The sequence below is a fragment of the Rhineura floridana genome, chromosome 3 (assembly GCF_030035675.1).
Source record: "Rhineura floridana isolate rRhiFlo1 chromosome 3, rRhiFlo1.hap2, whole genome shotgun sequence".
NCBI lineage: Eukaryota > Metazoa > Chordata > Lepidosauria > Squamata > Rhineuridae > Rhineura > Rhineura floridana.
Window position 1 is genome coordinate 205,279,208 of NC_084482.1, and position 27,769 is coordinate 205,306,976.

At 45.6% G+C, this 27,769-nt stretch overlaps 2 protein-coding genes across 2 annotated transcripts; both read right to left on the reverse strand.

Moving 5' to 3' along the window:
* Window positions 1-535: 535 nt before the first annotated feature.
* On the reverse strand, window positions 536-11,262 carry LOC133381256 (zinc finger protein 501-like). Its single transcript, XM_061620130.1, has 5 exons — window positions 11,211-11,262; window positions 8,172-8,254; window positions 6,275-6,401; window positions 5,574-5,672; window positions 536-3,395 (listed from the first exon to the last, which is right to left on the reverse strand). Exons 2-5 carry the CDS (start codon window positions 8,184-8,186, stop codon window positions 2,344-2,346), a joined length of 1,293 nt encoding a protein of 430 aa, XP_061476114.1. The 5' UTR covers window positions 8,187-8,254; window positions 11,211-11,262; the 3' UTR covers window positions 536-2,343.
* Window positions 11,263-12,992: 1,730 nt separating this feature from the next.
* LOC133381254 (zinc finger protein 135-like) lies at window positions 12,993-25,521 on the reverse strand. Its single transcript, XM_061620127.1, has 3 exons — window positions 25,445-25,521; window positions 24,381-24,520; window positions 12,993-17,979 (listed from the first exon to the last, which is right to left on the reverse strand). Exon 3 carries the CDS (start codon window positions 17,685-17,687, stop codon window positions 16,359-16,361), a length of 1,329 nt encoding a protein of 442 aa, XP_061476111.1. The 5' UTR covers window positions 17,688-17,979; window positions 24,381-24,520; window positions 25,445-25,521; the 3' UTR covers window positions 12,993-16,358.
* Between the last annotated feature and the right edge of the window lie 2,248 nt (window positions 25,522-27,769).

Sequence of the window (27,769 nt, forward strand, 5' to 3'; positions counted from 1 at the left end):
AACAGCCGATATCATAATGCCGTTGTATAAATCTATGGTGCGGCCGCATTTGGAATACTGTGTACAGTTCTGGTCGCCTCATCTCAGAAAGGATATTATAGAGTTGGAAAAGGTTCAGAAGAGGGCAACCAGAATGATCAAGGGGATGGAGCGACTCCCTTACGAGGAAAGGTTGCAGCATTTGGGGCTTTTTAGTTTAGAGAAAAGGCGGGTCAGAGGAGACATGATAGAAGTGTATAAAATTATGCATGGCATTGAGAAAGTGGATAGAGAAAAGTTCTTCTCCCTCTCTCATAATACAAGAACTCGTGGACATTCAAAGAAGCTGAATGTTGGAAGATTCAGGACAGACAAACGGAAGTACTTCTTTACTCAGCGCATAGTTAAACTATGGAATTTGCTCCCACAAGATGCAATAATGGCCACCAGCTTGGATGGCTTTAAAAGAAGATTAGACAAATTCATGGAGGACAGGGCTATCAATGGCTACTAGCCATGATGGCTGTGCTGTGCCACCTTAGTCAGAAGCAGCATGCTTCTGAAAACCAGTTGCCGGAAGCCTCAGGAGGGGAGAGTGTTCTGGCACTCGGGTCCTGCTTGCGGGCTTCCCCCAGGCACCTGGTTGGCCACTGTGAGAACAGGATGCTGGACTAGATGGGCCACTGGCCTGATCCAGCAGGCTCTTCTTATGTTCTTATGTTGTACCTAATTCTGCAGTCTGTGGCCCTACAGATGAGGGATGTGTACAGCTTTACTTGACAGGAAGAAGCATTTTTGTACAAAACATGTTCTGGATATTTCATAGCTCTGCAGAGCTCTTTTAATTGTTTGTGGTTGGGGGGAACATTTTGATCTTTGTTTCTTTGTCATGGAGCCTCTTATGCCTGCATGCTGTCGGAAAACGTGTAATAAACATCATGATCTCATCAAGAAAGAAGGCATAACGCTTTAGAAGGTGCATTAATCTTCCAGGCTGTGTCCATACTAGGGTGTTAATGCATAGGTGCGCACACAGTTTCTTACATGTTCACACAAAGGAGTTGTGAATTTTTTTTTTAATCCACCATATGTGTCTTGTTCTAATCAGGAAATCTGAAGTCCATTGTGGGCATGCACACAGGTATTCATTGACGTGTGCATGCACTTTAAAGGATTTTTTAAAAAAATACACACTTTGATGTTCCAGATTTTCACAAAGCAGCATTCAAACATTTTAAAACTGCATGTGTCGTTCCAGCTGAGGAAAAGATTTGGAGTCACTCCTATAAAGGCTACTGCTTCCTTTCCTTTCCCACTTCCTGTACCTGCCAGGGCAAATTTTATTTTTATTCAAGCTGTTTTGTTTGACTCCAAAGAAATCTTCAGGGCATGCCTAGGTTGTGTGTGGGTACTGACTTTTCACCCTGGGTCTCCTATGATGCAACACTCCTCCCCACCAAGATGAATAAATCCTTACATGTCTTTGTTTTCTATGTGGAGAGATTTTTTCTTCATGGCGGATTGTTGGCTTATGGCTTCTATCCAGTGCTAGTCCTCCCCAGAGTAGACCCATTGAGATGACTAGCAAAAGAGCAAAGAGGGAAGCACCCAAAAATGCTCCAGCCAAAGAGAGGGAGATCCTCAAGGTGCCAAATCAGCAAACAGAAGAGAGTGAAAAAAATGTTTATTGCAGCCCAAAGCATTTTGGGTGTTGGCACAAGCCTTTGTCAAGGGCAATCTGCAAAAGTATATATATAATAGGGTTGCCAGGTTCAGGGCCTGAGACTGATCCTGTATCTTTAGGAGAAGAGAAAGTCAGCCATCTGCAGGTGTTCTTGCAACACGTTAGTGGGAAAAACCACAAGGTGGAATTCTCCCTTCCCCCTGCACAACTTTTAAAGATACAGAAGACCTCGTGGAGGCCAGGCCTGGAAACCTGAATAACAGTGGCTGTTCTGAATAACCACAGGAGTGCTCTTGTGCTCAGGTACAGCTTAGCAACTCTTAGGAGGAATGTGACGCCCTTCCCTGGCTCTCCCTGTCAGGTTCCTACCTGCTTGTGGCTACTGCCTTTCACTAGGCACCACCAGGGACTCCACCAGTCCGGACTGTCATTTTTTATGGTTTCTCTCTCCACTCTAGCACAGATCTCAATAGATCCCCCTGCTAGGCTATTCCACCTGAAGCTTTTTCCACACTCCAAGCATTTATAAAGTTTGTGCCCTAAATGAGTTTGTTTCTGTGAAGTAATGTTGCTACTCCAACTGAAGGTCTTTCTACACTTGAAGCATTTATATGGTTTCTCCCCATATTATGTGAAGCAAGGGAACTCCTGTTACTGAAACTCTTTCCACAATCCAAGCATTAATACGATTTGTCCCCTGTATGAGTTCTTTGATGTCTAGTAAGAGAGCTACTCTGACTGAAGTTCTTTTCACACTCTAGGCGTTTATAAGGTTTGTCCCCTGTATGAGTTCTTTGATGTTTAGTAAGGCTGCCACTCTCACTGAAGCTCTTTCCACACTCTAGGCATTTATAAGGTTTGTCTCCTGTATGAGTTCTTTGATGTGAAGTAAGGTGGCAATGCTGACTGAAGCTGTTTCCACACTCCAAGCATTTATAAGGTTTCTCCGCTGTGTGCACTCTTTTATGTGAAGTAAGGCCTGATCTATGACAAAATTGGTTTCCACACTCCAAGCATTTATAAGGTTTGTCCCCTGTAGGAGTTCTCTGATGTGAAGCAAGGGTTCCACTCATACTGAAGCTCTTTCCACACTCCAAGCATTTGTAAGGTTTGTCCCCTGTATGAGTTCTTTGATGCACAGTAAGGTGGCAATGCTGTCTGAAGCTCTTTCCACACTCCAAGCATTTATATGGTTTCTCCCCTGTATGGGTTCTTTCATGGGAAGTAATGCTGCTGCTACTACTGAAGCTCTTTCCACATTCTAAGCATTTATAAGGTTTCTCTCCTGTGTGCAATCTTTTATGTGAAGCAAAGCCTGACCTATGACGAAATTTGTTTCCACACTCCAAGCATTTATATGGTTTCTCCCTCGCATGAGTTATTTGATGCAAAGTAAGGGAGCTACTGTCACTGAAGCTTTTTTCACACTCCAAGCATTTGTATGGTTTCTGTCTCATATGCCTCCTCCAAGGTGCATTCAGAGCTTTTTGGTGGCTTAAGCCTTTACTGCACACAGGAGACATTCGTGTTTCCTTTCGGAGATGAGTACTCCCTTGAATTTTACTTTCACCACCTTGAGAAGCACTGGATTCATCCTGCAGTTTCTGCATTTGTCTCCCCTCTTGTCTTTTTGCTCCACCATGACTCCCCAATTTCTGTTCCTCCTGCCCCTCATCTGTTTCCAGTGACATTTCTGATGGTTCCTCCTCAGTCATGATGACCCAGGCATCTGCTGGAATAAAAAGGAAAGCTGGTGGAGAAATGCTGTGCATATATCTATCTGCTTACATTTTGTACTTCGATGAAAAATATATTTCTGGAACATCTCTTTATGTCATAGTGTAATTGTCAAAGTTCAAGACCTTGTACTATTTACACACCTATTTTTAATTACTTATTATTTGATTATTTATTTATTATTTGATTTCTATCCCACCCTTCCTCTGCTTAGTGACAGGTTGGGAAAAGAGATGTAGACACAGAGACAATAGCTTTTCATATTTATAGATGGGACCTGGATCATGGAAATTCATTTTGGTCAGCTGGGGAAACAACAGGCTCTAATTGGCTGGAGGTTCTAGACAGCAAAGGATGGGCAGTTAACTGTCAGTTAGGAAATGCAGTTGATGAGGGAGGTGTGAGGCAGAGGCCAAAGAAAGCTGGGGTGAAAGTGCAGGCCTGAATATTAAGCCATTCATCCACAATGTGTTGACAATACCTGGGAGATGAAAATCTGAGAGGCTGCCTTGTGTTATGATCTTGCCAGAGGAAGGTTATCCAAGCAGGTTTTTAAGATCACCTACATGAACTTGTCAAGGATTATCAATACCTTGGCACAGTCATTAACCAAACTGGTGACAACAGTCAAGAAATCAGAAGGCGGCTAGGACTGGGAAGGGCAGCTGTGAGAGAACTAGAAAAGGTCCTCAAATGCAAAGATGTATCACTGAACACCAATGTCAGAATCATTCAGACCATGGTATTCCCGATCTCTATGTATGTATGTGAAAGTTGGACAGTGAAAAAAGCGGATAAGAGAAAAATCAACTCATTTGAAATGTGGTGTTGGAGGAGAGCTTTGTGCATACCATGGACTGAGAAAAAGACCAACAATTGGGTGTTAGAACAAATTAAACCAGAACTGTCACTAGAAGCTAAAATGATGAAACTGAGGTTATCATACTTTGGACACATCATGAGAAGACAGGATTCACTAGAAAAGACAATAATGCTGGGAAAAACAGCAGGGAGTAGAAAAAGAGGAAGGCCAAACAAGAGATGAATTGATTCCATAAAGGAAGCCACAAACCTGAACTTACAAGATCTGAACAGGGTGGTTCATGACAGATGCTCTTGGAGGTCACTGATTCATAGAGTCACCATAAGTTGTAATCAACCTGAAGGCACATAACAACCACCCAAGTAGCCAGAAATTCAACCAGAGGAGATTGGGGTCGGAGGAAGATTGTCCCCAGTAGCTGGACCAGGTTGTGGGTGAATTTGTCTGGGTTAGAGATTTCGGGAATTTGGCCATAATGTAAAAGCCACTTAGAAGCAGGTCAGCAATAATATTTCCTGAGTATTTACAAAGTGTCATCAAGCACCTTCAAGACCTGAGTGCAGATATCAGTATTCCCTTATGAACATAAAATCTCTTTAATTAGCAATCTTGGTGCATCCTGTTTCCAGTGTTTGTGTCCATCTCATGCCTCAGCCTATTCTACCAAGCTGCTAGGAGGTTTTAAAGGCATTTATGAAAATCATAGTACTGGAAAAGGTTCACATTGAGGAACTGAGTTATTGGGGGAAGGAGTTCCATAGTCCCTGAAATATAAACAATAAAGAAGCACAAATACCTTAACTAGTGTTTAAACAAAGTGAGGCATGGGGGAACTATTTCTGAGAAGAATGTTGAGAAGCAAGTGGGAGTGGGAAAAGGGAATTATAAAAGAAAAAGCCTTCTCAAGAGCCTCTGAAACAGCAAATTCTGCTAAAAATGGGGAGGCCGAGTCACAGAATCTCCAGAGAAATAACTGTCCTTAACTTGAGGAAAGCTGAGCTATAGAACTCCCAGCCACAAGGTAAATGCTGTTGTATAGTATAAGGCAATTTGCAAAGATGCACTAGGGATTAATAGAAAATGTCAGTAACTATTAGCTAATTATCTCATGTATTGCGTTCATCTCCCACCATTTTGTGGCTGGCTCTGCACCTGCACCACCATTTTGAGACAGGTGGGTTTCTGTAAGCTTCAGGTGCCTCAAGTGAGCGCTGGGGGTATAAAGTTTAAGAACTCCTGTGCTAGGTAATGCTGATGGGGGAGTGCCTCACATTCAACCATTCAGATCTGTGCCAATTTGGCCAAAATTCCCAGAGCCAGAGGAGTCCTATCACACCTCTGAGTACCTACCTGCTGATCTCTCCTCTGCTACAAAGCCATGGACAAAGAGGTCTTCTGCTACATCTCCTTCCAGCCAGGAACCGAGGTTAGGGTTCAAACTCAGATGCCCTGTTTGAAAGAAAACGCATATATACATGAAATCTGCTGCAGACAGAGCCAGTCTTTTGGCCTACCTAGGAGTGGGTGGCTGGGACGGGCAGCACTACACACCCGGCCTCCCAGCTGTGGTGTTACTGCCACTTACCTTGAGGGAAAGGTAGAGGAGCAAGGTAATGGGGAGGCGAGGGCTGTGAGAGCAAACTGGAGGAGCCATTCAGGTGCTCCATACAGCCCAAACCTACCCGCTGCCTTCACCCCTCCCCCATCTGCTCCTGGGTCTACCCAGCTTAGTACTGTGTACTTTGAATGAATGGGAAGCCCCACCCACCCGTCTGCCAAGAAAAGAGACCTGAGATGAATAAGGCATAGCAGATGTGCCCATTTGCTGATGGCGGCTATGTGACCACCACAGTCTGAGCCAGTGTGGGAATCCCAAGTTGGGAGAGTGCTGTTGCACTCGTGTCTTGCTTCTGGGCTTCCCATGGGCATCTGCGTGGCCCCTGTGAGACCAGAACCCTTGACTAGGTGGGCCTTTGACCTGATCCGGCAGAGCTCTTACGTCTAGGGTGAGTCCATCAACACCCTTCTGTTGATATAAACGGGATCCTTACCCAGAGAGATTATCATCTCATGAATCTCCACCATGACCTCCTTGTAAAGAGCTCTCTGGCCTGGATCCAGCAGGACCCATTCCTCCTTGGTGAAATTCAAGGTCACTTCCTCAAAGGTAACTGGACCCTGGAATAAGAAAACACCTTCCTCATAAACACTCTTAGGTAAGGTGTGGAAATCATCTACCTTCCACTCACAATCTCAAGGAAGACGTGGCAAGTGGGGACTTTCCCTTCAGTGTTCAGATCACTAAGTAAAATTAACATCTATGGAAGGGTAAAGAACTCTAATGTGAAACTGCTGATTTTCTAACAAAAATATGTAACCTGGTCCTGAGATTGGCTTCAGTATCCGAGGAACTGGTAAGCAGCCAATGTAATGCAATTTTTTTTGAAAGGGGATCAAAAGGGTATCTGGGAAATCAGGGGTCAGTTAGCTTAATACCTCTTCCTGGAAAACTAGTGGAAAGCATTATTCAAGACAGAATTACTAAACATAGAGAAGATGTAGTCTGTCTGAAGTGAAATCAGTGTAGCTTCCACCCTTAAAACAATTTGAGCTGATCACCTCACTTCAAACAGGATATTGCAGAGCTCCAAAACGGTTCAGAGAAGAGCAACCAAAACAATCAGGGTGAGAGCAACTCCCCTATGAGGAAAGGTTGCAGCATTGGGAGCTTTATAGTTTAGAAAAGATATGATAAAGGAAGGGCATGGTAGGAAATGGAAATGGCCTGCCTTCAAGTCGATCCCGACTTATGGCGACCCTATGAATCAGGTTTTCATGGTAAGCGGTATTCAGAGGGGGTTGACCATGGCCTCCCTCTGAGGCTGAAAGGCAGTGACTGGCCCAAGGTCACCCAGTGAGCTTCATGGCTGTGTGGGGATTCGAACCCTCGTCTTCCAGGTTGTAGTCCAACACCTTAACTGCTACACCACACTGGCTCTCTGGGCATGGTAGAGCTGTACCTAATTATGCCTGGTGTGGAGAAACAGCATAGAGACAAGTTTTTCTACCTGTCTGATACTATAGTCAATAAAGCTAAACACTGGCAGCTGCAGGAAAAACAAAAGGAATCACTTCTTCACACAGCACAGAGTTAAACCCTGGAACTCCACACCACTACATGCAACCATGGCCACCAACTTTGACGGGTTTAAAAGAGAATTAGACAAATTCATGGAGGATAAGGCTATCAATGGCTACTAGCCATGTGGGCTATGTAGCGCCTCCACTGTCAGAGGCAGGACACTACGGAATATCAGTTCCCGGGAATCAGTTGAAGACTACTGTTGCGTTCAGGTTCTGCTTGTGGGCTTCCCAGAGGCATCTGGTTGGCCACTGTGGGAATCCAGATGAGATGGGTCCTGGGTCTGATTCAGCCAGGCTCTTCTTGTGCAATGTTCCAAGTTTCATGGGAAGAACACAGTGGAGCCTACAGCCTCCTTCAGATGAGCCCCAGAAGGACAAGGGTAAGAGACAGGGGCCACTTTCACCCTATACATTTATTTCACTATTATTCCACTTTAAACAGTCATGGCTGCCCCCAAAGTATCCTGGTAAGTGTAGATTGTGAAGGGTGCTGAGGGTTGTTAAGAGACCCCATTCCCCTCACAGTTCCTAGAGTTTTCTGGAAAGAGGGACTGACTATTAAACCACTTTGGGAATTGTAGCTCTGTGAAGGGAATAGGAGTCTCCTAACAACGCTCAGCGCTCTTCACAAACTACACTTCCTAAGATACTTTGGGGGAAGCCACAATTGTTTAAAGTGGAATAATAATGGAATAAATCTACAGTGTGAATGTGGCCAGGGTCCCCTCCCAATAATCCCTCGGTAACAAGGCAGGACTCACTCCAGGTGTCCCCAACATGTCTCCCCAATGATGTCTCCCCTACCTGAGCTGGCTGCATGGTGGCTCTTTCCTCTCTAGGGGAAAGCTGGGAGGATCCAAAATGTCACTCTGGTGCCATTTTACAGCCTGTGAAGGGAGAAAAGGTAGCCCAGTTATTACTTAATTAGGACACTGCCCTATTTAGTTGAGCCCCTCACATCAAAACTGAAAAGGAGGTTCTTAAATTGCCCCACAGGTGACCAAACGGGACCTGAGAGGCTAAAATGTGTTCGGAGAGATTTATTTTAAACACATCAGCAGAAAAGCAGTGAATGCATTTCATCTACAAGTATAACCACAGCAAAGAGAAATCAACAGCATATTACACATGAATGAATCTTGGGGAAGGGAGAGATCACTCTATTCGGAAGAAGACTGTGCAAGGTTAAAATTAAGTGTTGCTTTGTTCTGCATTGGCCCACCTAAACTCCACCAGCCCTCTACGTCAAACTTAACTATTTCATTTTAACTAAACGGCCATTTAATTTCAGAGAACATCATCCCTCCTGTATCCCCCTTTCCCTTCCGTAATCAGCAAACCACCTTTCTCTCCTTTGTTGCCCATTACTTGGTAGCCCCTTTCTCCGCACCCCAGCTGGGAAATAAACTCTCAGCCACTCTTGGCCTTTCCATCTCACCTCTCAACAATATACTTAAAATCATCATTCATTTTAAATGATGCACCTTCCCACCTGCTTCTCCTCCCTTTGCAACGGTAGTTGGGCTCCCAAATCCAACCTTGCCTCTCTCTCAGCCTGAGATTGTTTTCTTCACAATGTTTCTCTGAAGGTGCTGCCCTGAGCACAGAAAGGACCGAGTTACTCTTGGAGGGTCTTTTTCTCCTGCAGCTTTCTCGGAAAGCCACCAGCGACGCAAGAGAAATTGCCCAATATTTTGAAGAGCTGTAACTCAAGTTGAGAGGGTTTTCATAGAATCAGCCTAACCTACCTCACAGGGTTGTTGTGGGGATTAAATGGAGGAAGCGGAGAACTAGGTACTGTGAGGAGGATTGTATTGCCTTCAAGTGATGATAAATGATCTGGGCAAGGGGGGGGATATCAATTCCTGTTTATATTCTGGGCAGATTTAAACTGACTGACACTAGAGTCGCTTTTCCTGGTCACCAAAATGACTCGCTCAATGCTCTGCACAAAGCCAAATCACGTATGTGGTCTTGGGGCATGTGCGGAGTTCCAGGTGAACCAGGCAAATGACTAAAAACATTGTAGGTGTTTTAAAAAAACCCAAAACCTTTCATCATCCACCTGGCACAAGTATGGACAGGGAAATCTTGCTACCTTTTTTGTCTGGGCCCTGCTCCTGCACTCCTAACACCCACCTGGCACGCAGGACGAGGAAGTTGTTCCCACCAATTTGCTTCAATTTCAGGAAAAACTTCACTTTCTAAACATTTTGTCTGCCAGGCTACTTTAAAAAAAATGAGGGAAGGACCATCCGTTTGCTTTGTTAAATTAAGTGGCAATCTGCCGGAGAAAGAAACTGAGGAGGGCCGGCAGGAGGATATTTAAAAAATAATCTCGTTATTAAAATATCAACGCCTATCTAAAGAGGGCAACAAGGATCATAAAGAAGCCAGACCGCTGATCTGTCAAGCTCAATATTGTCTGCTTAGATATACAGTAGTCTAAGGACAGAAACGCAGCGGTTGGAAACAATCGGGCTCCGTTGCTATTTAGGTGTAAAATTTTATTCATCGCCAAAACTGCAGATGTTCCCGAGGATACTCAAATCTGGCCACAAACAGAGCAAGCTGGGAGGGGGAGAGACAGCTGGGACCACCCCACAGTAGGGCAGAGCTCAGCAGGATCCACAGGACAGGATTGCATGTTCAAACCCAACGATCCCGCGGCGGGGCTTTAAAGGGGGAGTCCTCACTTTTTCTCAACATCCCCCTCCTCGCCAACCAACACCCCAAATTGCGCACCTTGATTTTGGGGCTCCCTCAATGCAGCCCCCCATATCTCTGCAAGCGAAAACAGCCTCCATGCGCTCACTCACTGCATTTCTTTCAGGAAGGCGGGATGGGAAAGGGAAGTCTCTCTTTGGGCATCTTCCCTTCCACTCTAGGAAGGGCGGCTCTTGCCTTGTTATTAACCACGAAAGGGCACAATGGCAGAAATCGCTTCCCTGCTTCACTCAGAGGTGGTCAGCCCCTTTCTGGACTGTGTCACTCTTGCATATAAGAGGTCGTGGTTTTTTTAAAGTAGCCTCTCCATCTTCTTTACCTGCTAGATTTCTGTGTGTAGAGACTTTATTGATGACATGCATGGAGGACCATTTAACTATGGTCAAAGCCACACCACAGCACTCTTATACTTCTTCAGTGAGAATGGAAATGGTCTGCCTTCAAGTCGATCCTGACTTATGGGTGACCCTATGAATAGTGTTTTCATGGTAAGCGGTATTCAGAGGGGGTTTACCGTTGCCTTCCTCTGAGGCTGAGAGGCAGGGACTGGCCCAAGGTCACCCAGTGAGCTTGGAGAATCCTGGGAAGTGCAGGAGGCGGAGAGGGGACGTTTAACCCTTGCCACCCTGCACGGCACAATCTCCTAAGAGGAACACTGCTAGATCAGCCGGGTGAGCCCATCTAGTCCAGCATCCTGTTCTCACAGTGGCCAGCCAGAGGGAAGGGAAGCCCGCAAGCAGGACCCGAGCGCACGAGCAACTCTTCCTACTTGCCATTCCCGGCAGCTGGCATTCAGGGGCATAGATGCTCCCACTGACAAGAGTGCTTCGTCACTGCTCAGCCATTTCTAATGCTCAGCTGAGCAATGAGGGAGATGGGGGGGCTGCAACCGTGGCTCCTTGCATTCCTCTCTTGATCAGTGGGAGGGGATGCTGTGGGTCAGATGGGACCAACCTACAGGATGGAGCAGGCCCAGACAGCAAGCAGTCCCCCCACCCCTGCCACAGGGGAACCCCTCATTTTGATGCAAACTAAGTCAGGCTGCAATCCTATACTCATTTACTTGAGGCTAAGTCCTTCTGAACTCAATGGACCATCCACTCAGTAGATACCTACAGGACTTCATTGTCAAGATTCTTAAATACTGGCAGTAACAGGCCACCCTCCTCTTCGGATGTACACCTTAACGTGGTGAGGGGGTTTGAGTGTGTTGAAGAAGCAGGATAGAGTTCCTCTCCTGTCCTCTAGGAGTCCTTTCATCAGTGAAGAGGATAGGTCTGGAAGGCCTGATTTACTTTACATATATCAGCAGAATACCAGCAAATGTACTACAGTCTGTGAAAGATACCAGCATGAGAAAGAGAAATCAAAGAGAAATCCACAGCACAGTATTGAATTTTGGAGACTAAGGATCAGTATATGCAAATAACAATTACTTGGAAAAAAAGTATGTAAACTCTCCTCAGAAAAATGATGTGCAACTTAACTATTACAAAGTTATGACATGCAAAACTAGTAACAATTTTAACTTATCATGCAACTCTACTTTCTTTTATCTCATAACACCAGTCCAAAATAGTTAAAGCTTTGCTATGTTGCAGCTATATAGGCTGTGGAATTAAAATTCTATGCGCACAAAGGGAGTGATGGGTCAAATGAAGAGGAATATGCTGCAGAGTTCATGTACAGGGCATTACAGAATGGTCCAAGAAAACTGCTGATGCTCTACCTTCTGTAAAACCACAATGTACATAACACGTGTGCGTAGCTCAGGCGTCTCTTTCGCAGATAGTTGAAAGATGTCAGTGTGATGATGGAAATCTGCTTCTGTATGCCTTAGAACGTTTGCTACAAGAGTGAGCTGAAAATTGTCTATGGGAGGGAAGTTAGTTGTGCCTGGCTGAATTTCTCTCCAAGTGGCACTTGCTTTGTTTTGTTTTACTTTGTTTAATAAAGTGCCTCTGGGAAGATCTGGATAGATACACAATGGGAAGCTCTGTTTTCTTTCACAAGGCATTCATCCTCACTATGAAGAAAACAGAACAGAAAGAGTAGGATAGCTTCCTATCCAAGCAGGGATTCAAACGAACCAGTTCAATGTAGGGTCCTATGCATCGGATCCGGAAGAACAGAGATGAAGGGAAAAGGTTGGAAAAACAAAATAGTAACATGTATACCTCGCCTAGGAATAAAGAACAAATAAAAAACTTATGTAAATAAAAACCAGGAAAGCAAAATCCGTTCAAGTTATTTATAAGGCAAAGCTCCAGCCCCAAAGGACTGACTTGGAGAAGAACGGCCACAAAAAGCCTCAACACTGAAAAAGGGTCAGGTTCAAAGCAAGAAATCTCTTCTCCTCTGAAAGAGAAAGCAAAAAGGAAAGCCAGGCTGCAAAGGCCTGAGAACAAGCAAAGAATTAGTAGAAAAACCTGGAAAAAAAATAAAATTAAGCAAAGCAGCAGTAAGAGCTTGTGAGACAGAAGAGAGAAGTCACAAGAACTACTCTTTAAGAGTTAGTTTTTTCCCTCTTCCTCCCATCACCCTTTCCCCTTGCGTGTCATGTTTTTTGCAGATTTTAAGCCTGTGGGAAGGGCCTTAATTTAATTGATTGCATATAAGCCACTTTGGGAGCCTTTTTCTCTGACGACTGGGCTTCAAATGCCCTAAATAAGTTACTGAGTTCTAGCTTTGAGCATAGTCTTTTTCAGATTCCCAAAGACACCCCTCCTTTTCTGCATTCCAATTTGTCCTTTTCTCTCACCTCACTCTTTCTCACCAAAAAATGTCAGGTCACGAGACAAATACCTGCAGAAACAGTTTCCTGTCAGTTTAGGGGCTGACATCCGCGGAAGGAAAACACCTTAGACCAATTCAAAAGGAACTGCCAGATGGACAGAAGTTTTATTAGGAATGCAAGATACTGATGGCCACCAGGAGAGAGTGCCCAGTGACAGTCACCTGATCACCTCAGGAAGTCTCTCTGCCTGAGGCTTATTGAACACACATTGTAGTCATGGCAGAAAAGCATATTCATTTTCACATATGGAGATTAACATACTCACGAGGAGGGGTCTCCAGCACATGCAATGAGTACATTCACAGAGGCACGTACTCATTCTCTCTGATTCTAGTTGATTCCAGGTCAAAAATGTACCTTAACAGATGTGAAATCTTTCTCTAACCACAACTTCTCCTTTTCTGGAGCTAGCTGGCACAGTGTACTATTTCCCCATTTCCCTTGTGGCTTAGCTACTGCAGCTTTGATATTGAATATAAAGAAAGCCATTTAGCTTCATAAGCATATGGATTATTGATTAAGATATTCCCAAGTGATCCCTGAGGGAAGGCTGAATTTTTTCCTTCCTGAGGCCTTGCCTCAGGGATCACCAAGATCCTGACTTGCAAACCCCTCTATTTTCAAGATTCCTGGATCTTGTTCTATAGCTAAATCCCAACACGATTTAATTTTGATAATAGACATATCCCTCCTTTGGACCTGGTACATTCTATTCAACCTTGAAAACATAGTGTGAAAATGGCTTGTCTAATTGTATGTAAGACTTAGTGGCAGGGTAATCACAAATAATAACAATACATATACAATTTAGAGCCTAATGAACAAAATACATTTTCCAATTTAACAAAACTTATTTAACAGAGGACACACTCATGTCTCCCAAAAGCAACACCCAAACGCTTAATCGGATCCTCAGGTTGCACACCCTCACCCAGACCAAGCATTCATAGATCTTGCTTTTAGAAGTTCAGAGAATGTCCCAATATAGTACAATTTCAGCAAAAACAAAAAAAAATTTCTGAGTCCAATTTTCTGCAGCTTCTTTCTTTTCAGGCTGCCTTCTGCTTCACACAATGAAGACCAAAAGGAATTGTTCGGCCGCAAGAGAAAGAAACACCTGTTCACTGCTTCTGGTGAGGTCTCAGATTGTTAAACTCTTGAGACCTTATCATTAATCTCAGGCTTTGTGTGTGCCCCCAGGAAAATTCTGGATGCCAGTGAGCGCTTGCCACGCCACTGGCCTTTCATGGACATTTTTATGGCCCTTCAACTTTGTTGGCGAGGATGAGACCAAAATAGAAAGTTTCTTAAACATTTTTGGACTTCATACAATCTTTCCCGCAGCTGTCTCCAGATCGCAAATAAAGATGAGCCACAGCCGCTCAGCAGACAGATGTTGTTAACTTGCTGGACAGACTCCCTTGGGATTTGTAAACTGGGTTGTAGATTGGCAACTGCAGGGAATGATGGGTGACCATTGGCTCTCATCTTCTTTCTGAGACACGGGTGACTTGTGTCTCGATAAGGTGCGATAATGGGATAAACACACAAAGCAAAGGAAGAAAAAACCTTTAGCAGTGAAGCCAGGTTACAAAATACTACAACACAGATTCTTATGAAACAGTCCTGATCTTTTGATGAAACAATCACACACACACACTCCGGTTCTGATGGTGATTTCACAGGAAAGAAAAATAAAACTTGTTTAGATCTCTTACGTTCACCCATAGACACATTTACGTTCACATTCACAGGGTAATCCAAATAAAAGTTCAAAGTTTCAAATCCTTTGCAAAAAAATTTCCTTTATAAGCAAGAAATGAGCACAACTAACTTTTCCCCTTTAACTCCCTCCAGCCCACCTACTTAAGCATTCCAAGCGTCCAAAAGCAACAGCAGAAAACGATAAAACCAGAAGAGAAAGTCTACAATGACAACAAAACATGGCTTATTCTGACAGCAGTTACAAAAATCCCCTCAGAGTATATACACAAACCCAAATAATTTTCTTAATTTTATTTGAATTTTATAAGTATAAATTCAAACCAAATTCATCTCACCGATTGACTCATTTTGCGTTCCAAATCAATGTATGGATGTCAGAACCACAGGCGGCCGGGACCATATGGTCCAACATTCATCCACTACCTCCTGAACATTATTTTTCAAATTTTGGTTCTGATTCTTCAATCCATGCGGCCAGACGGACATCTAGACAAGGCCATCCGAGCTCACGAATTACAAAAACTGGCCTTGCATCCCAATCATCTCATAGATTCCAACAAACATCTGACCCAGAACTTGGGCCCAGCTCCAAACTAGTGTCTCACTGAATCTTTGTGAGCTTGAATAATCCCATGGTCACAAGACAAAGACTCAACACAAACCTCCACGATCACAAGACAATACGGTCCATTTGCCCACCAAAGAACACGAGACCCAAAAATGTATGTTGACCGCAATAAGATCTAAGTGAAAGAACATAACCCCACTGGTAGAAATTCTGTTCCCAATGTGGTAGTTAGAATAAACAATACAAGCAAGAGATGGTGAAGCAGAAGCCCATTGCTAAGCACCTTCCTCATCCCTAAAAGAGAAATAGACAGCCTGCATTTATGGAACAGCTCCCAGACCACCGTTTGAATCAGGAGCTACTTGCTCCATTGTGGGAGAAAGTTTTTAAAAAGGCATAGGAACATCAATTTACTGCAGATTATTCCCCTGTCAACACAGGAAAGTGGAAACCCAGTCCCCCCTAGGGCAGCACCACTCTCCCAATTTCAGAAGATGTGCCACCACTCTCTAAAGAGGATTCCCTTGTTGTTTTGTATCTCTCAGCTGTTGCAGTACTTTTCCCTGTACATATCTGAGGGTTAAAATACAACACTCATTCTTCCTCCGAACCTCCTCCTCTTCCCAAAGTTTTCCATGAAGCCTGCAAGTGTGAAGACGTAACTGTGGTTAAGAGGGAGTTATGTCTATGTCCTGTCTGGGAACGGACGGCCAGGGCCGTTGCTATGGTAGCCATCTGATAACAGCTGGGAAAGTTGTAACAGAGTCTATGTGAGTTGTTGCTCTTCTGAATTATGCCTCTGAGCTGAGAGGCTGTCTTTTGTGTTCATCTATGGAGAGAGATGTACCAGAACGGGGGGGGGGTGACTGAAGAATCTCTACATGTATTTACTCTTAAGCCTCTGGCCTTAATGTCTTAATAAAGACTCTTAACATGCTCTGAAGACGTTTTCTTGCTCAACTTAACTCCAACGTAATGTATGCTGTTTCACACAACAACACACAAGCCAACATGCCAGAGTTCCTCAGTAATTTGAGGGCCTGCAAAGGAGAGCACCCTCCTTAAATGGCTAATTTTGTTGGTGTCAAAAGTCCCAGGTTTGGCCACTGTGTGAGTTCTTTGGTGTGAGAAAGGGTGACTGCTGTGCCTGAAGCTCTTTCCACACTCCAAGCATTCATGTTCTGTCCCCTGTATGAGTTCTTTGATGCGAAGTCAGATGGCCACTGATTCTGAAGCTTTTTCTACACTGCAAGCATTTATAAGGTTTGTCCCCTGTATGAGTTCTCTTATGTACAGTAAGGGAACTACCCTGACTAAAGCTCTTTCCACACTCCAAGCATTTATAAGGTTTGTCCCCTGAATGAGTTCTTTGATGTGTAGTAAGGGTGCCACTCTCACTGAAGCTCTTTCCACACTCCAAGCATTTATAAGGTTTGGCCCCTGTATGAGTTCTTTGATGCCCAGTAAGGGTGCCACTCTCACTGAAGCTCTTTCCACACTCCAAGCATTTATAAGGTTTGTCCCCTGTATGAGTTCTTTGATGCGCAGTAAGGGAGTTACTACGATGGAAGCTCTTTCCACACTCCAAGCATTTATAAGGTTTGTCCCCTGTATGAGTTCTTTGATGTGTAGTAAGGGAGCCACTGTCACTGAAGCTCTTTCCACACTCAAAGCATTTATAAGATTTGGCCCCTGTATGAATTCTTTGATGCACTGTAAGGGTGTAACTGACACTAAAGCTCTTTCCACACTCCAAGCATTTATAAGGTTTGTCCCCTGTATGAATTCTTTGATGTTTAATAAGATGGCCATTCTGACTAAAGCTCTTTCCACACTCCAAGCATTTATAAGGTTTGACTCCTGTATGACTTCTTTGATGTGTACTAAGGGCACTACTTGTACGGCAGCTCTTTCCACACTCCAAGCATTTATAAGGTTTGTCCCCTGAATGAGTTCTTTGATGAGAAGAAAGATTGTGACTGTGACTGAAGCTCTTTCCACACTCCAAGCATTTATAAGGTTTGTTCCCAGTATGAGTTTTTTGATGTGAAGTGAGGTGGTAACGACGACTGAAACTCTTTCCACACTCCAAGCATTTATAAGGTTTGTCCCCTGTATGAGTCCTTTGATGTGTAGTAAGGGTGCCACTCTCACTGAAGCTCTTTCCACACTCCAAGCATTTATAAGGACGGACCCCTGTATGAGTTCTTTGATGTGTAGATAGGTGGCAATGCTGACTGAAGCTCTTTCCGCACTCCAAGCATTTATAAGGTTTGTCCCCTGTATGAGTTCTTTGATGCACAGTAAGGGTGTTACTGTGACTGAAACTCTTTCCACATTCCAAGCATTTATAAGGTTTCTCGCCTGAATGAGTTCTTCGATGCACGGTAAGGGAGCTACTATGACTGAAGCTCTTTCCACATTCTAAGCATTTATATGGATTCTTTTTCATACATCTTCTGCAATGTGCTTTTTGCCAGATTTTACTGCGCTCAGAAGACATTCTTGTTTTCTTTAGGTGATGAGTATCCCCCTTGAATGTCCTGCTTGTGAGCTTCCCTTGGGCATCTGGTTGGCCACTGTGAGAACAGAATCATGGACCTTTCGCCTGATCCAGCAAGATCTTATGTTGTTATGTCCAGAGTAAGCCCATTAATACCCTTCTAGTGATCTAATTGGGATCCTTACCCACACAGCTTATCATTGCATCAAACATCCTAGTGAAGAGCTCTCTTTCCTGTATCAAGCAGGACACTTTCCTCTTTGGTGAATTGGAAACCCACTTCTTCTGGATCCTGAAATAAGAAAATAAATACCTTCCTCATAAACGCTCCCAGGAAAGGTGTGGAAATTATCTATCCTTCACTCACAATCTGGAGCTGTGGCAAGTGGAGATTTTTCCTTCAGTGTTCACAAATCACTGGGTTGTGAGGCGTCTATTTATTTATTTATTGTACTTATATACCGCCCCATAACCGAAGCTCTCTGGGCGGTTTACAGTAACTAAGAACATTAAAACAAATACACGTATCTTTTAAAAACAATGTAAAACACTACTTAAAAATTTAAAACAATTTAAAAGACGTGCTAAAATGCCTGGGAGAAGAGGAAAGTCTTGACCTAGGCGACGAAAAGATGACAGCGTTGGCACCAGGCGCACCTCGTCACATCAGTCGTTCCATGATCTGGGGGCCACCACTGAGAAGGCCCTCTCCCCTGTTACCATCCTCCGAGCTTCCCTCAGAGTAGGCACCCGGAGGAGGGCCTTTGATCTTAAATGTAGTGTACAGGTGGGGTCGTATCGGGAAAGGCATTCCATCAGGTATTGTGGTCCCAAGCCATCTATGCAAGAGTTGATAAAGAACTCGGAATTGAAAGATTGTCTAACAAAGATATTTATTGATTTATGATTTTATTTATGTCCCACCCTTCCTCCCAGCAGGAGCCCACAGCAGCAAACAAAAGCATCAAAACAACTTAAAAACATCATAAAAACAGACTTTAAAATACATTAAAATAAAACATTTTTTTAAAAAGCTTTCAAAACATCTTTTAAAACAGATTAAAAACATTTAAAAAAAGAAAAAAAGGTTTAAAAACATATTAAAAAGCAATTCCAACACAGATGCAGACTGGGATAAGGTCTCAACTTAAAAGGCTTGTTGAAAGAGGAAAGTATTCAGTAGCTGCCGAAAAGATAACACAGATGGTGCCTGTCTAATATTTAAGGGGAGGGAATTCCACAGGGTAGGTGCCGCCACACTAAAGGTCTGTTCCCTATGTTGTGCAGGATGGACTTTCTGTTAAGATGGTATCTGCAGGAGGCCCTCACCTGCAGAGTGCAGTGATCGACTGGGTATATAAGGAATAAGATGGTCTTTCAGGTATCCAAGCTGTATAGGGCGTTGTACACCAAAACTTGGTCCGGTAGAGAATGGGCAGCCATAGTTGCGGCACTGAGATTGCAACATTTTAACTCATTGCTGCCACCTGGATGTAATGAATAGGCTTGAATGTGTTTTATGTTTTGTGAATGATTGAGCTGTTAATGTATGTGAGTCTTTAGTTGGAATTGCGTTGTAGTTTTAATATTGTTTGAGTGTATGAGTGCATGTTTATTGTATTGTATTATTGATTAAGTGTGCTGATTATTTGGTATGAATGTGATCAGGTGTGTGTGTGTATTGGTGCTTTTATCTGTTTTAATATGTGCCTGGGAGAGAGTATTATACATCAATCGGGGAGACCTTCGGGGGCCCCAATTAGCGTAGTGACGGGTAATGGGAGGTATGTTGTTGTGAGGAGAGCAGGCCAGGTAAGGGGAACCCGTCCCAGACAAGTAGTGTCTGTGACCCGTTCCGGTTCTCCTCACATCCCCAGGACTGCTGGTTGTCCTATCAGTCAGCCTTCGGATCTCCATATGCTGTTGTTAAACGCTGATTATTTGGTATGAATGTGATCAGGTGTGTGTGTGTATTGGTGCTTTTATCTGTTTTAATATGTGCCTGGGAGAGAGTATTATACATCAATCGGGGAGACCTTCGGGGGCCCCAATTAGCGTAGTGACGGGTAATGGGAGGTATGGTGTTGTGAGGAGAGCAGGCCAGGTAAGGGGAACCCGTCCCAGACAAGTAGTGTCTGTGACCCGTTCCAGTTCTCCTCACATCCCCAGGACTGCTGGTTGTCCTATCAGTCAGCCTTCGGATCTCCATATGCTGTTGTTAAACGCCAGGTCGGTACAGCATAAGATCTCCCTTGTTCATGATTTAATTGTGGACGAGGCGGCCGACCTGGCGTGCATAACCGAGACCTGGGTGGGTGATATGGGAAGAGTTGCCCTTTCCCAGCTTTGCCCACCTGGGTATACGGTTCAGCATTATGGTAGAGCCGAAGGTCGGGGAGGTGGGGTTGCTGTGGTCTATAGGAGTTCTTTCTCACTCACCAAGCACCCTGTACAGGTGACGACTGGTTTGGAGTGTCTCCACCTTGCGCTGGGCCAGAGAGACAGGTTGGGAATTTTGTTGGTGTACTGCCCGCCCTGCTGCTCAACAAATTCCCTAACTGAGCTGACAGAGGTAGTCTCGGAGATATTGTTGCAGTCCCCTAGACGGTACTGGGGGACTTCAACGTTCATGCCGAGACTGTTTTATCTGGGGCGGCTCAGGACTTCATGGCGTCCATGACAACCATGGGGCTGTCTCAGTTTGTTACTGGCCCGACGCATGTGTCGGGACATACCCTTGATTTGATCTTCGCCACTGGGCAGGGAGATGGTGATCTGGAGGTTGGGGATTTTTCATCTACCCCATTGTCATGGACAGATCACCGCTTGCTGAGGTTTAGGCTTACGGCGACCCTTTCCCTCTGCAAGGGTGGGGGACCTAATAAATTGGTCCGCCCTCGGAGATTAATGGATCCTGAGGGTTTCCAAAGGGCTCTAGGGGATTTTCCGACTGAGAAGACTGGCGCTCCTGTTGAAGCCCTGGTTGAACTGTGGAATACGGAGATGACCCGGGCGGTTGACACGATTGCTCCCATGCGCCCCCTCCTATGTAGAGCTCATACAGCCCCATGGTATACCCCGGAGCTGAGAGTGATGAAGCAAGAGAGGAGGAGGCTTGAGTGCAGATGGAGGCGGACTCCCGACGAACGCAATTATGCCTTGGTAAGTGCCTGCTCTAAGCGATATACAGCAGCGGTGAGGGCAGCAAAAAAGAGATATTTTGCTGTCAGTATTAAGGCATCACTCTCCCGCCCAGCGGAGCTTTTTACAACTGTACGAGGGCTTTTACATCTTGGCCCTCGGGATACTATAGACTCATCTGTAGCCCGCTGTGATGAGTTCGCTGGACACTTCCAAAATAAGATCGCCTGCATTCGTCGGGACAGATTCCAATATTACAGCAGCTGGATCCAATGAAGCATCCAGATCACGGTCTTGTCCTCTTTTATTGGATGAGTTTCAGTTGGTGCAGCTTGAGGATGTTGACAAGATTCTTGGACTGGTGCGTGCGACCACGTCTGTGCTGGATCCTTGCCCCTCTTGGCTGGTGAAAGCTGGCAGGACCGGAACCGCCGGCTGGGCCAAGGAGGTAATCAATGCCTCTTTGCGAGAGGGAGTGGTCCCTGACTGCCTAAAAACGGCGGTGGTGAGACCGCTCCTGAAAAAACCCTCCTTGGACCCAGATAACTTGAACAATTATAGACCTGTGGTGAATGTTCCGTTCCTGGGCAAGGTTCTGGAACGGGTGGTGGCCGGCCAGCTCCAGGGGCTCTTGGATGACACTGATTATCTCGATCCGGTTTTAGGCCTGGGTTTGGTACCGAAACAGCCTTGGTCGCCCTGTATGATGACCTTTGTCGGGAGAGGGACAGGGGGAGTGTGACCCTGTTGATTCTCCTTGATCTCTCAGCTGCTTTTGATACCATCGACCATGGTATCCTTCTGGGAAGGCTCACGGAGTTGGGAGTTGGGGGTATTGCTTGGCAGTGGCTCCGCTCCTACTTGGTGGGTCGTCAACAGAAGGTAGTGCTTGGGGAACATTGCTCGACACCCTGGACTCTCCATTGTGGAGTCCCACAGGGATCGGTACTGTCCCCCATGCTTTTCAACATCTATATGAAGCCGCTGGGTGCGGTCATCAAAAGTTTTGGAGTGCGTTGTCACCAGTACGCTGATGACACGCAACTCTATTTCTCCTTTTCATCTTCCTCAGGTGAGGCTGTTACCGTACTAAACCGTTGCCTGGCCGCGATAATGGATTGGATGGGAGCTAACAGACTGAAGCTTAATCCAGACAAGACCGAGACGCTGTTAGTGAGTGCCTTCTCTGCCCAGATGGTGGATGTTCACCCTGTTCTGGATGGGGTTACACTCCCCTTGAAAGAACAGGTTCGTAGCTTGGGAGTTCTCTTCGACCCTTCCCTGTCTCTCGAGGCTCAGGTAGCCTCAGTGGCACGGAATGCTTTTAACCATCTTCGATTGGTAGCCCAGCTACGTCCCTATCTGGACAGTGACGACCTCGCCTCAGTCGTTCATGCTCTGGTAACTTCTAGATTGGACTACTGCAATGCGCTCTACGTTGGGCTGCCCTTGAAGATAGTTCGGAAACTACAGTTAGTCCAGAATGCAGCAGCCAGATTGTTGACGCGGACCAAAAGGTCCGCTCATATAACACCTGTTCTGGCCCATCTGCACTGGCTTCCTATTTGTTTCCGGGCTAAATTCAAAGTGCTGGTTTTGACCTATAAAGCCTTACACAGCATGGGACCGCAATACCTGGCGGAGCGCCTCTCCCAATATGAAACTACCCGTACACTGCGCTCAACATCTAAGGCCCTCCTCCGAGTACCATCTCATCGAGAAGCTTGGAGGGTGGTGACTAGAAATAGGGCCTTTTCAGTTGTGGCTCCCGAACTATGGAATGGTTTCTCTGATGAGGTGCGCCTGGCGCCGACGCTGCTATCTTTTCGGTGCCAGGTGAAAACCTTTTTATACTCCCAGGCATTTTAAAGTGTATTTTACAGTATTTTAGCATTATTTTGTATTCTTGACGTTGTTTGGTTCTTGTATTGTTTGTCTGTTTTTGGTTTTTGATTCATTGTATTTATTGTATTTATACACTGTACTTGTTTTTATCTTCTATGTTCACCGCCCAGAGAGCCTTCGGGCTTAGGGCGGTATATAAATAAAATAAAATAAATAAATAAATAAAATAAATAGTGCAGTTCTTTCAGCAGCGGGGTGACATGTTGGCAATACCCTGCCCCAGTGAGCAGTCTCGTCGCTGCAGTTTGCACCAGCTGCAGCTTCCGGACCAACCTCAAGGGCAGCCCAACATAGAGCAAATTACAGTAATCCAGCCTAGAGGTGGATGGACCTCAGTGGACAACAGTGGACAGCCTATCCCAGTCCAGAAACGGCCGCAGCAGTCTTACCAGCCAAAGCTGGTAAAAGGCACTCCTAGCCACTGAGGTCCCCTGGGCATCTAGCAACAAAGATGGATCCAGGAGCACCCCAGGCTATGGACCTATTCTTTCAGAGGGCATATGACCTCATCCAAAGCAGGCCACTGACCAATTATCTGACCTTGGGAACCAACAACCCACAGTGCCTCCGTCTTGCTAGGATTCAGATTCAGTTTATTGGCCCTCATCCAGCCCTCCACTGAGTCCAGGCAGCAGTCCAGGGCTGAGGAAATATCTGTGTGGAAGTTATCACTTGAGGGACTGTCTAAGAGCGGTGGCAGGACAATAAGCTTGTACAATTTGGCTGCTATGTCTGCCTGAGGCAGCAGGAGACACTGTGGGTGTCTGGTGTGAGCCCTGTCCCACAAGATTCAATCTAAGCAGGAGAACAGTTTGCGCATTGAGCCCAGCTCATCAGATCTGTTGAACCCTCTGGAGGTGTCTATCAGGGCCCCCAGGTGGATCAGCTGATGGGAGGAAGCCAGTGGCTCTTCTCAACAATGATGAGGAGCCCGTGTGCTGAAGATCTCCTTGTGCTTGAAAGGACCACCTCCCCTTTAAGGGGGGGGTGTCCTCTGGGTTGTGTTCTGAATGTTTTAGTCTCAAGACCGAACAGACTTTGTGAAAAAGTGGCCCATGTTCTTGTTCTTTGAAGAGGCATGGCTCAGGGCACTCGCCCAGTCAGGCATGGGACTCCACTGTCCCTCTCACTCCCAAGCACTCTTATACCACTTTAACAGTCCTGGAGAATCCTGGAAAATACGGTTTCTTGAAGGTGTAGGGAACTGTAGCTCTGTGAGAGGTAAACTACACTTCCCAGGATTCTTTGGGGGAAGTCATCTGCTTTAAATGTATGATGTACACTGCTCCAATAATGTTTTTTTTTTTTTTAAAAAACAGTTGAAATGATCTATTTGTGACATCTGAACAACCCATTTACAAGATTAAGCCACCATCCGGAAGTATTTCCAGTCTGGGCAGGGGTTAGCTAACTTCTGCCACCTGAGAAATGTTCATGGTTTCAGGGAGTTTTCTGAATCCTCTTTCTACACTGCACAAACATTCCAAAATTAGTTTTCTTTGCACAATTATGTATCCATCTGAGGAGATGTTTATGTCTGATCAGATACAATAAGACGGTGTGCGAATGAGCTACAAGAAGTCTTCTTCTGCTTTGTGCCTCTGCCACATTTTGAGTTAATCAACAAAAAATGAACTTTGGACTTACCACAATAAGTCTTGTTTTTGCTGGGGAAGAGGGGAGTCTAGGATGGATTGTCACCACCCACTCACTCCACTGGCAGGAAGAATTCTTCAGGAGAGGTTAACTGAGTGGGCTGGCAACCCCTCCCCAGATTCGCTTGTGGTCTAAAAACAAAACACAGATTAACCCCTATATCATAATCATAGTCTATTCTCTTTTTTAACGGAAAAAAGGCAGAGGAAAGATAGAAAAAAGGAGGCTCATTTTAGTAAAGGTGTGGGAAAGGCTGAGTTGCTTACATGGAACAGGAAACAAATCACAAAAAAGGGAGGCGGATGGCCCATATAAGTGAGGCCTCCCAGACAGCCTAAATATGATCTTTTCCCCTGTCCACCTGTCAAATTCCTTATCTCACCACCACCGCACAGTGGTCAAAAAACACTTAGTGGGGTGACTCCCCTCCTCCCCTGCACAAAAGAAATTTCTCATGCTAAGTCTAACATTTCCTTCCACAGTCATTAGGAAGTTTTTCTTGATGTTCAGTCAAAATCTGGCTTCCTGCAACTTGAGCCCATTACCCCGTGTTCTGCACTCTGGGAGGATCAAAAGAGATCCTGGCCCTCCTCTGTGTGGCAACCTTTCAAGTACTCAAACAGTGCTATCATACCTCCCCTCAGTCTTCTCTTCTCAAGGCTAAACATGCCCAGTTCTTTCACTCTCTCCTCACAGCGCTTTTCCCCCAGGACCATCCTTGTTGCCCTTCTCTGAACACGTTCTCGTTGCTCTGCATCCTTTTTAAACTGCCGTGTCCAGAACTAGATATACTGTTTTCTGCTTTTTAAACAATATTACTTTATTGCATACCAACACCGGGAAGGGTTTGTTTTGTTTTTTGCAGAAAGATTAAGCAACAGAAGAGTAAAAAACAGAACACCCTCCTTGGATAATATTCTTGCGGGTCACGACAATGCTCAACTGATGGGCTGCTACATCACCGCATCCCCGCCAGATGGAAAGGGGGGGCGCCCTCAAGCTCCCCTCCCTCTCCCCCACCCCTTCCCCTCCTTCCGCGCAAGCCCCCTCTTCACCTGCCCGCCTCACTCTTCCGGAGCCTCTGAAGGCCTTTGTTGCCGCCGCCAGGAGGACTGACCACAAAGGGCTGCCCGCGCGTGCAGCGGCCGTAGAAAGAGCCCGGGCGAGGGGAGCGTCGCGCCCCGATTACATCACTTTTCCCGCGACAGAGACATTTCCCGTGTAGACTTTGAATGAGCCTGAGCCGAAATAGCCAGTTTCTGGCTTCAAAAAACCCTTTCTTTTCCTTCTTCTTCATCTTCTGTGGCTATACAATCAATTTATTATTAACGGCTGCACTTGTACATATGCTTACTAGGAACTTGCTTTTGAGAGGATTGAGAGCCAGCGTACTGTAGTGGTCAGACTGTTGGACCACCACGGCCTGGAAGAGACCTGGGTTCGAATCCCCATTCAGCCATGAAGCTCGTTGGGTGACCTTGGGCCAGTGACTGCTCTCAGCAGGGTTATTTTGGGGATTATATGCAGGAGGTGGAGAACTAGGTGTGCCGCCTTGAGCTCCTTGGAGAAAAGGTGGGATATAACTGCAATAAAATCTGTAAACAAACTGGGCTGTCTTTGGTGCTACTTGCCCCCCACACACACACACACACCAGGATGCCCAGCCACAGCTACAGCTGGGAGGGGAAGAGATAGCTGGGATCGCCACACAGTAGGGCAGAGCTGGGCAGGATCTCATATTTGAACCCAAGGATTCCGGGGGGGGGCTTTAAAGGGGGGGTCCTCACTTCCTACCACCATCCCCCTCCTCCCCAACCAACAACCCAAATTGTGCACTTGATCTTGGGGCTCCTCCACGCAGACACCCCAACAGGAACACTGCTAGATCATCAGCTGGGTGAGCCCATCTAATCCAGCATCCTGTTCTCACAGTGGCCAGCCAGAGAGAAGGGAAGCCCGCAAGCAGCACCCAAGCGCATGAGCAACTCTTCCTACTCGCCATTCCTGGCAGCTGGCATTCAGGAGCATAGATGCTCCCACTGACAAGAGTGCTTCGCCAGTGCTCAGCAGTTTCTGATGCTCAGCTGAGCAATGTGGGAGATGTGGGTCTGCAACCGTGGCTCCTTCCATTCCTCTCTTGATCAGTGGGAGGGGATGCTGTGGGTCAGATGGGACCAAGCTGCAGGTTGGGGCAGGCCCAGAGAACAGCAGTCACCCCACCCCTCCCACAGGTGAAGCTCTGGTTTTAGTGCAAACTAATTCAGGCTGCAATCCTATACTCATTGACATGAGGGTAAATCTGTCTGAACTCAATGGAACGTCATCTCAGTAGATACCTACAAGATTGCATTGCCAAGATTCCTAAATAGTGGCAGTAATAGGCCACAGCACTCACTCAGAAAAGATCCTGCTGTCTAAACTCCTGCTCCCCAGGATTCAAATTAAGGGGGGAAATCAATGTGATTAAATAACCCACCACAGATGACAAATATAGATTGTTAATTTACAGAAGAGATCCCTGTGAAAAGGAATATTATGCTCAGGTGTAGTAGTCTGAGTGTTGGCAAGGACCTGGGAGACCAGGTTTCAAATCCCCACTCTGTCATAAAATTCACTGGGTGACCTTGGGCCACTCACTGCCTCTCAGCCTAAGCTACCTCACAGAGTTGTTGTGGGGGTTAAATGGAGGAAGCGGAGAACTAGGTACCGTGAAGAGGGTGAGAATCATGAGCTCCTTGGAGAAAAGGTGGGATATCAATGCAATAAATAAATAAACTAAACATTTATTTAACTACATAAGGGCAGGTGTTTTGCTAACGGGGAGGCAGAAGAGAGGCTGGGGAATCCTTGGAAGTGGATTCAGCAACATACTCTGGGAGGGGAGACAATTATTTCTAGGTATGGCACCAAATAGAGAAAGAACCCCCTCTAGGATGCACACCTTAACGTGGTGAGGGGGTTTGAGAGTGTTGAAGAAGCTGAGAGCAATACCGTCAGGAGTCTAGACCAAGAGGCTAGGCTCCTAGCAGGGGCACCCAACGCAGAATGGTCGAAGCTGAAACACCAGACTAAGATGCATCCAAACTCAGAGGAAGGCAATGGTAAACTACCTCTGAATATCTCTTACCACGAATACCCTATGAACAGAGTATCCCAAATGCAACACAAGATAGTGCTGGAAGATGAGACCCCCAGGTCAGAAGGCACTCACCCAGCTACTGGGGAAGAACAAAGAACAAGTACCAGTAGCGCTGTGACTAATGATGCAGCTGGGTCAAAGCCGAAAGGAAGCCCAGAGGCTGAGGCGCACAGATGCGAAAGGAGAGTCCGGAGTTGTACGACACACACAATAGGAACATGGAATGTGAGAAGCATGAACC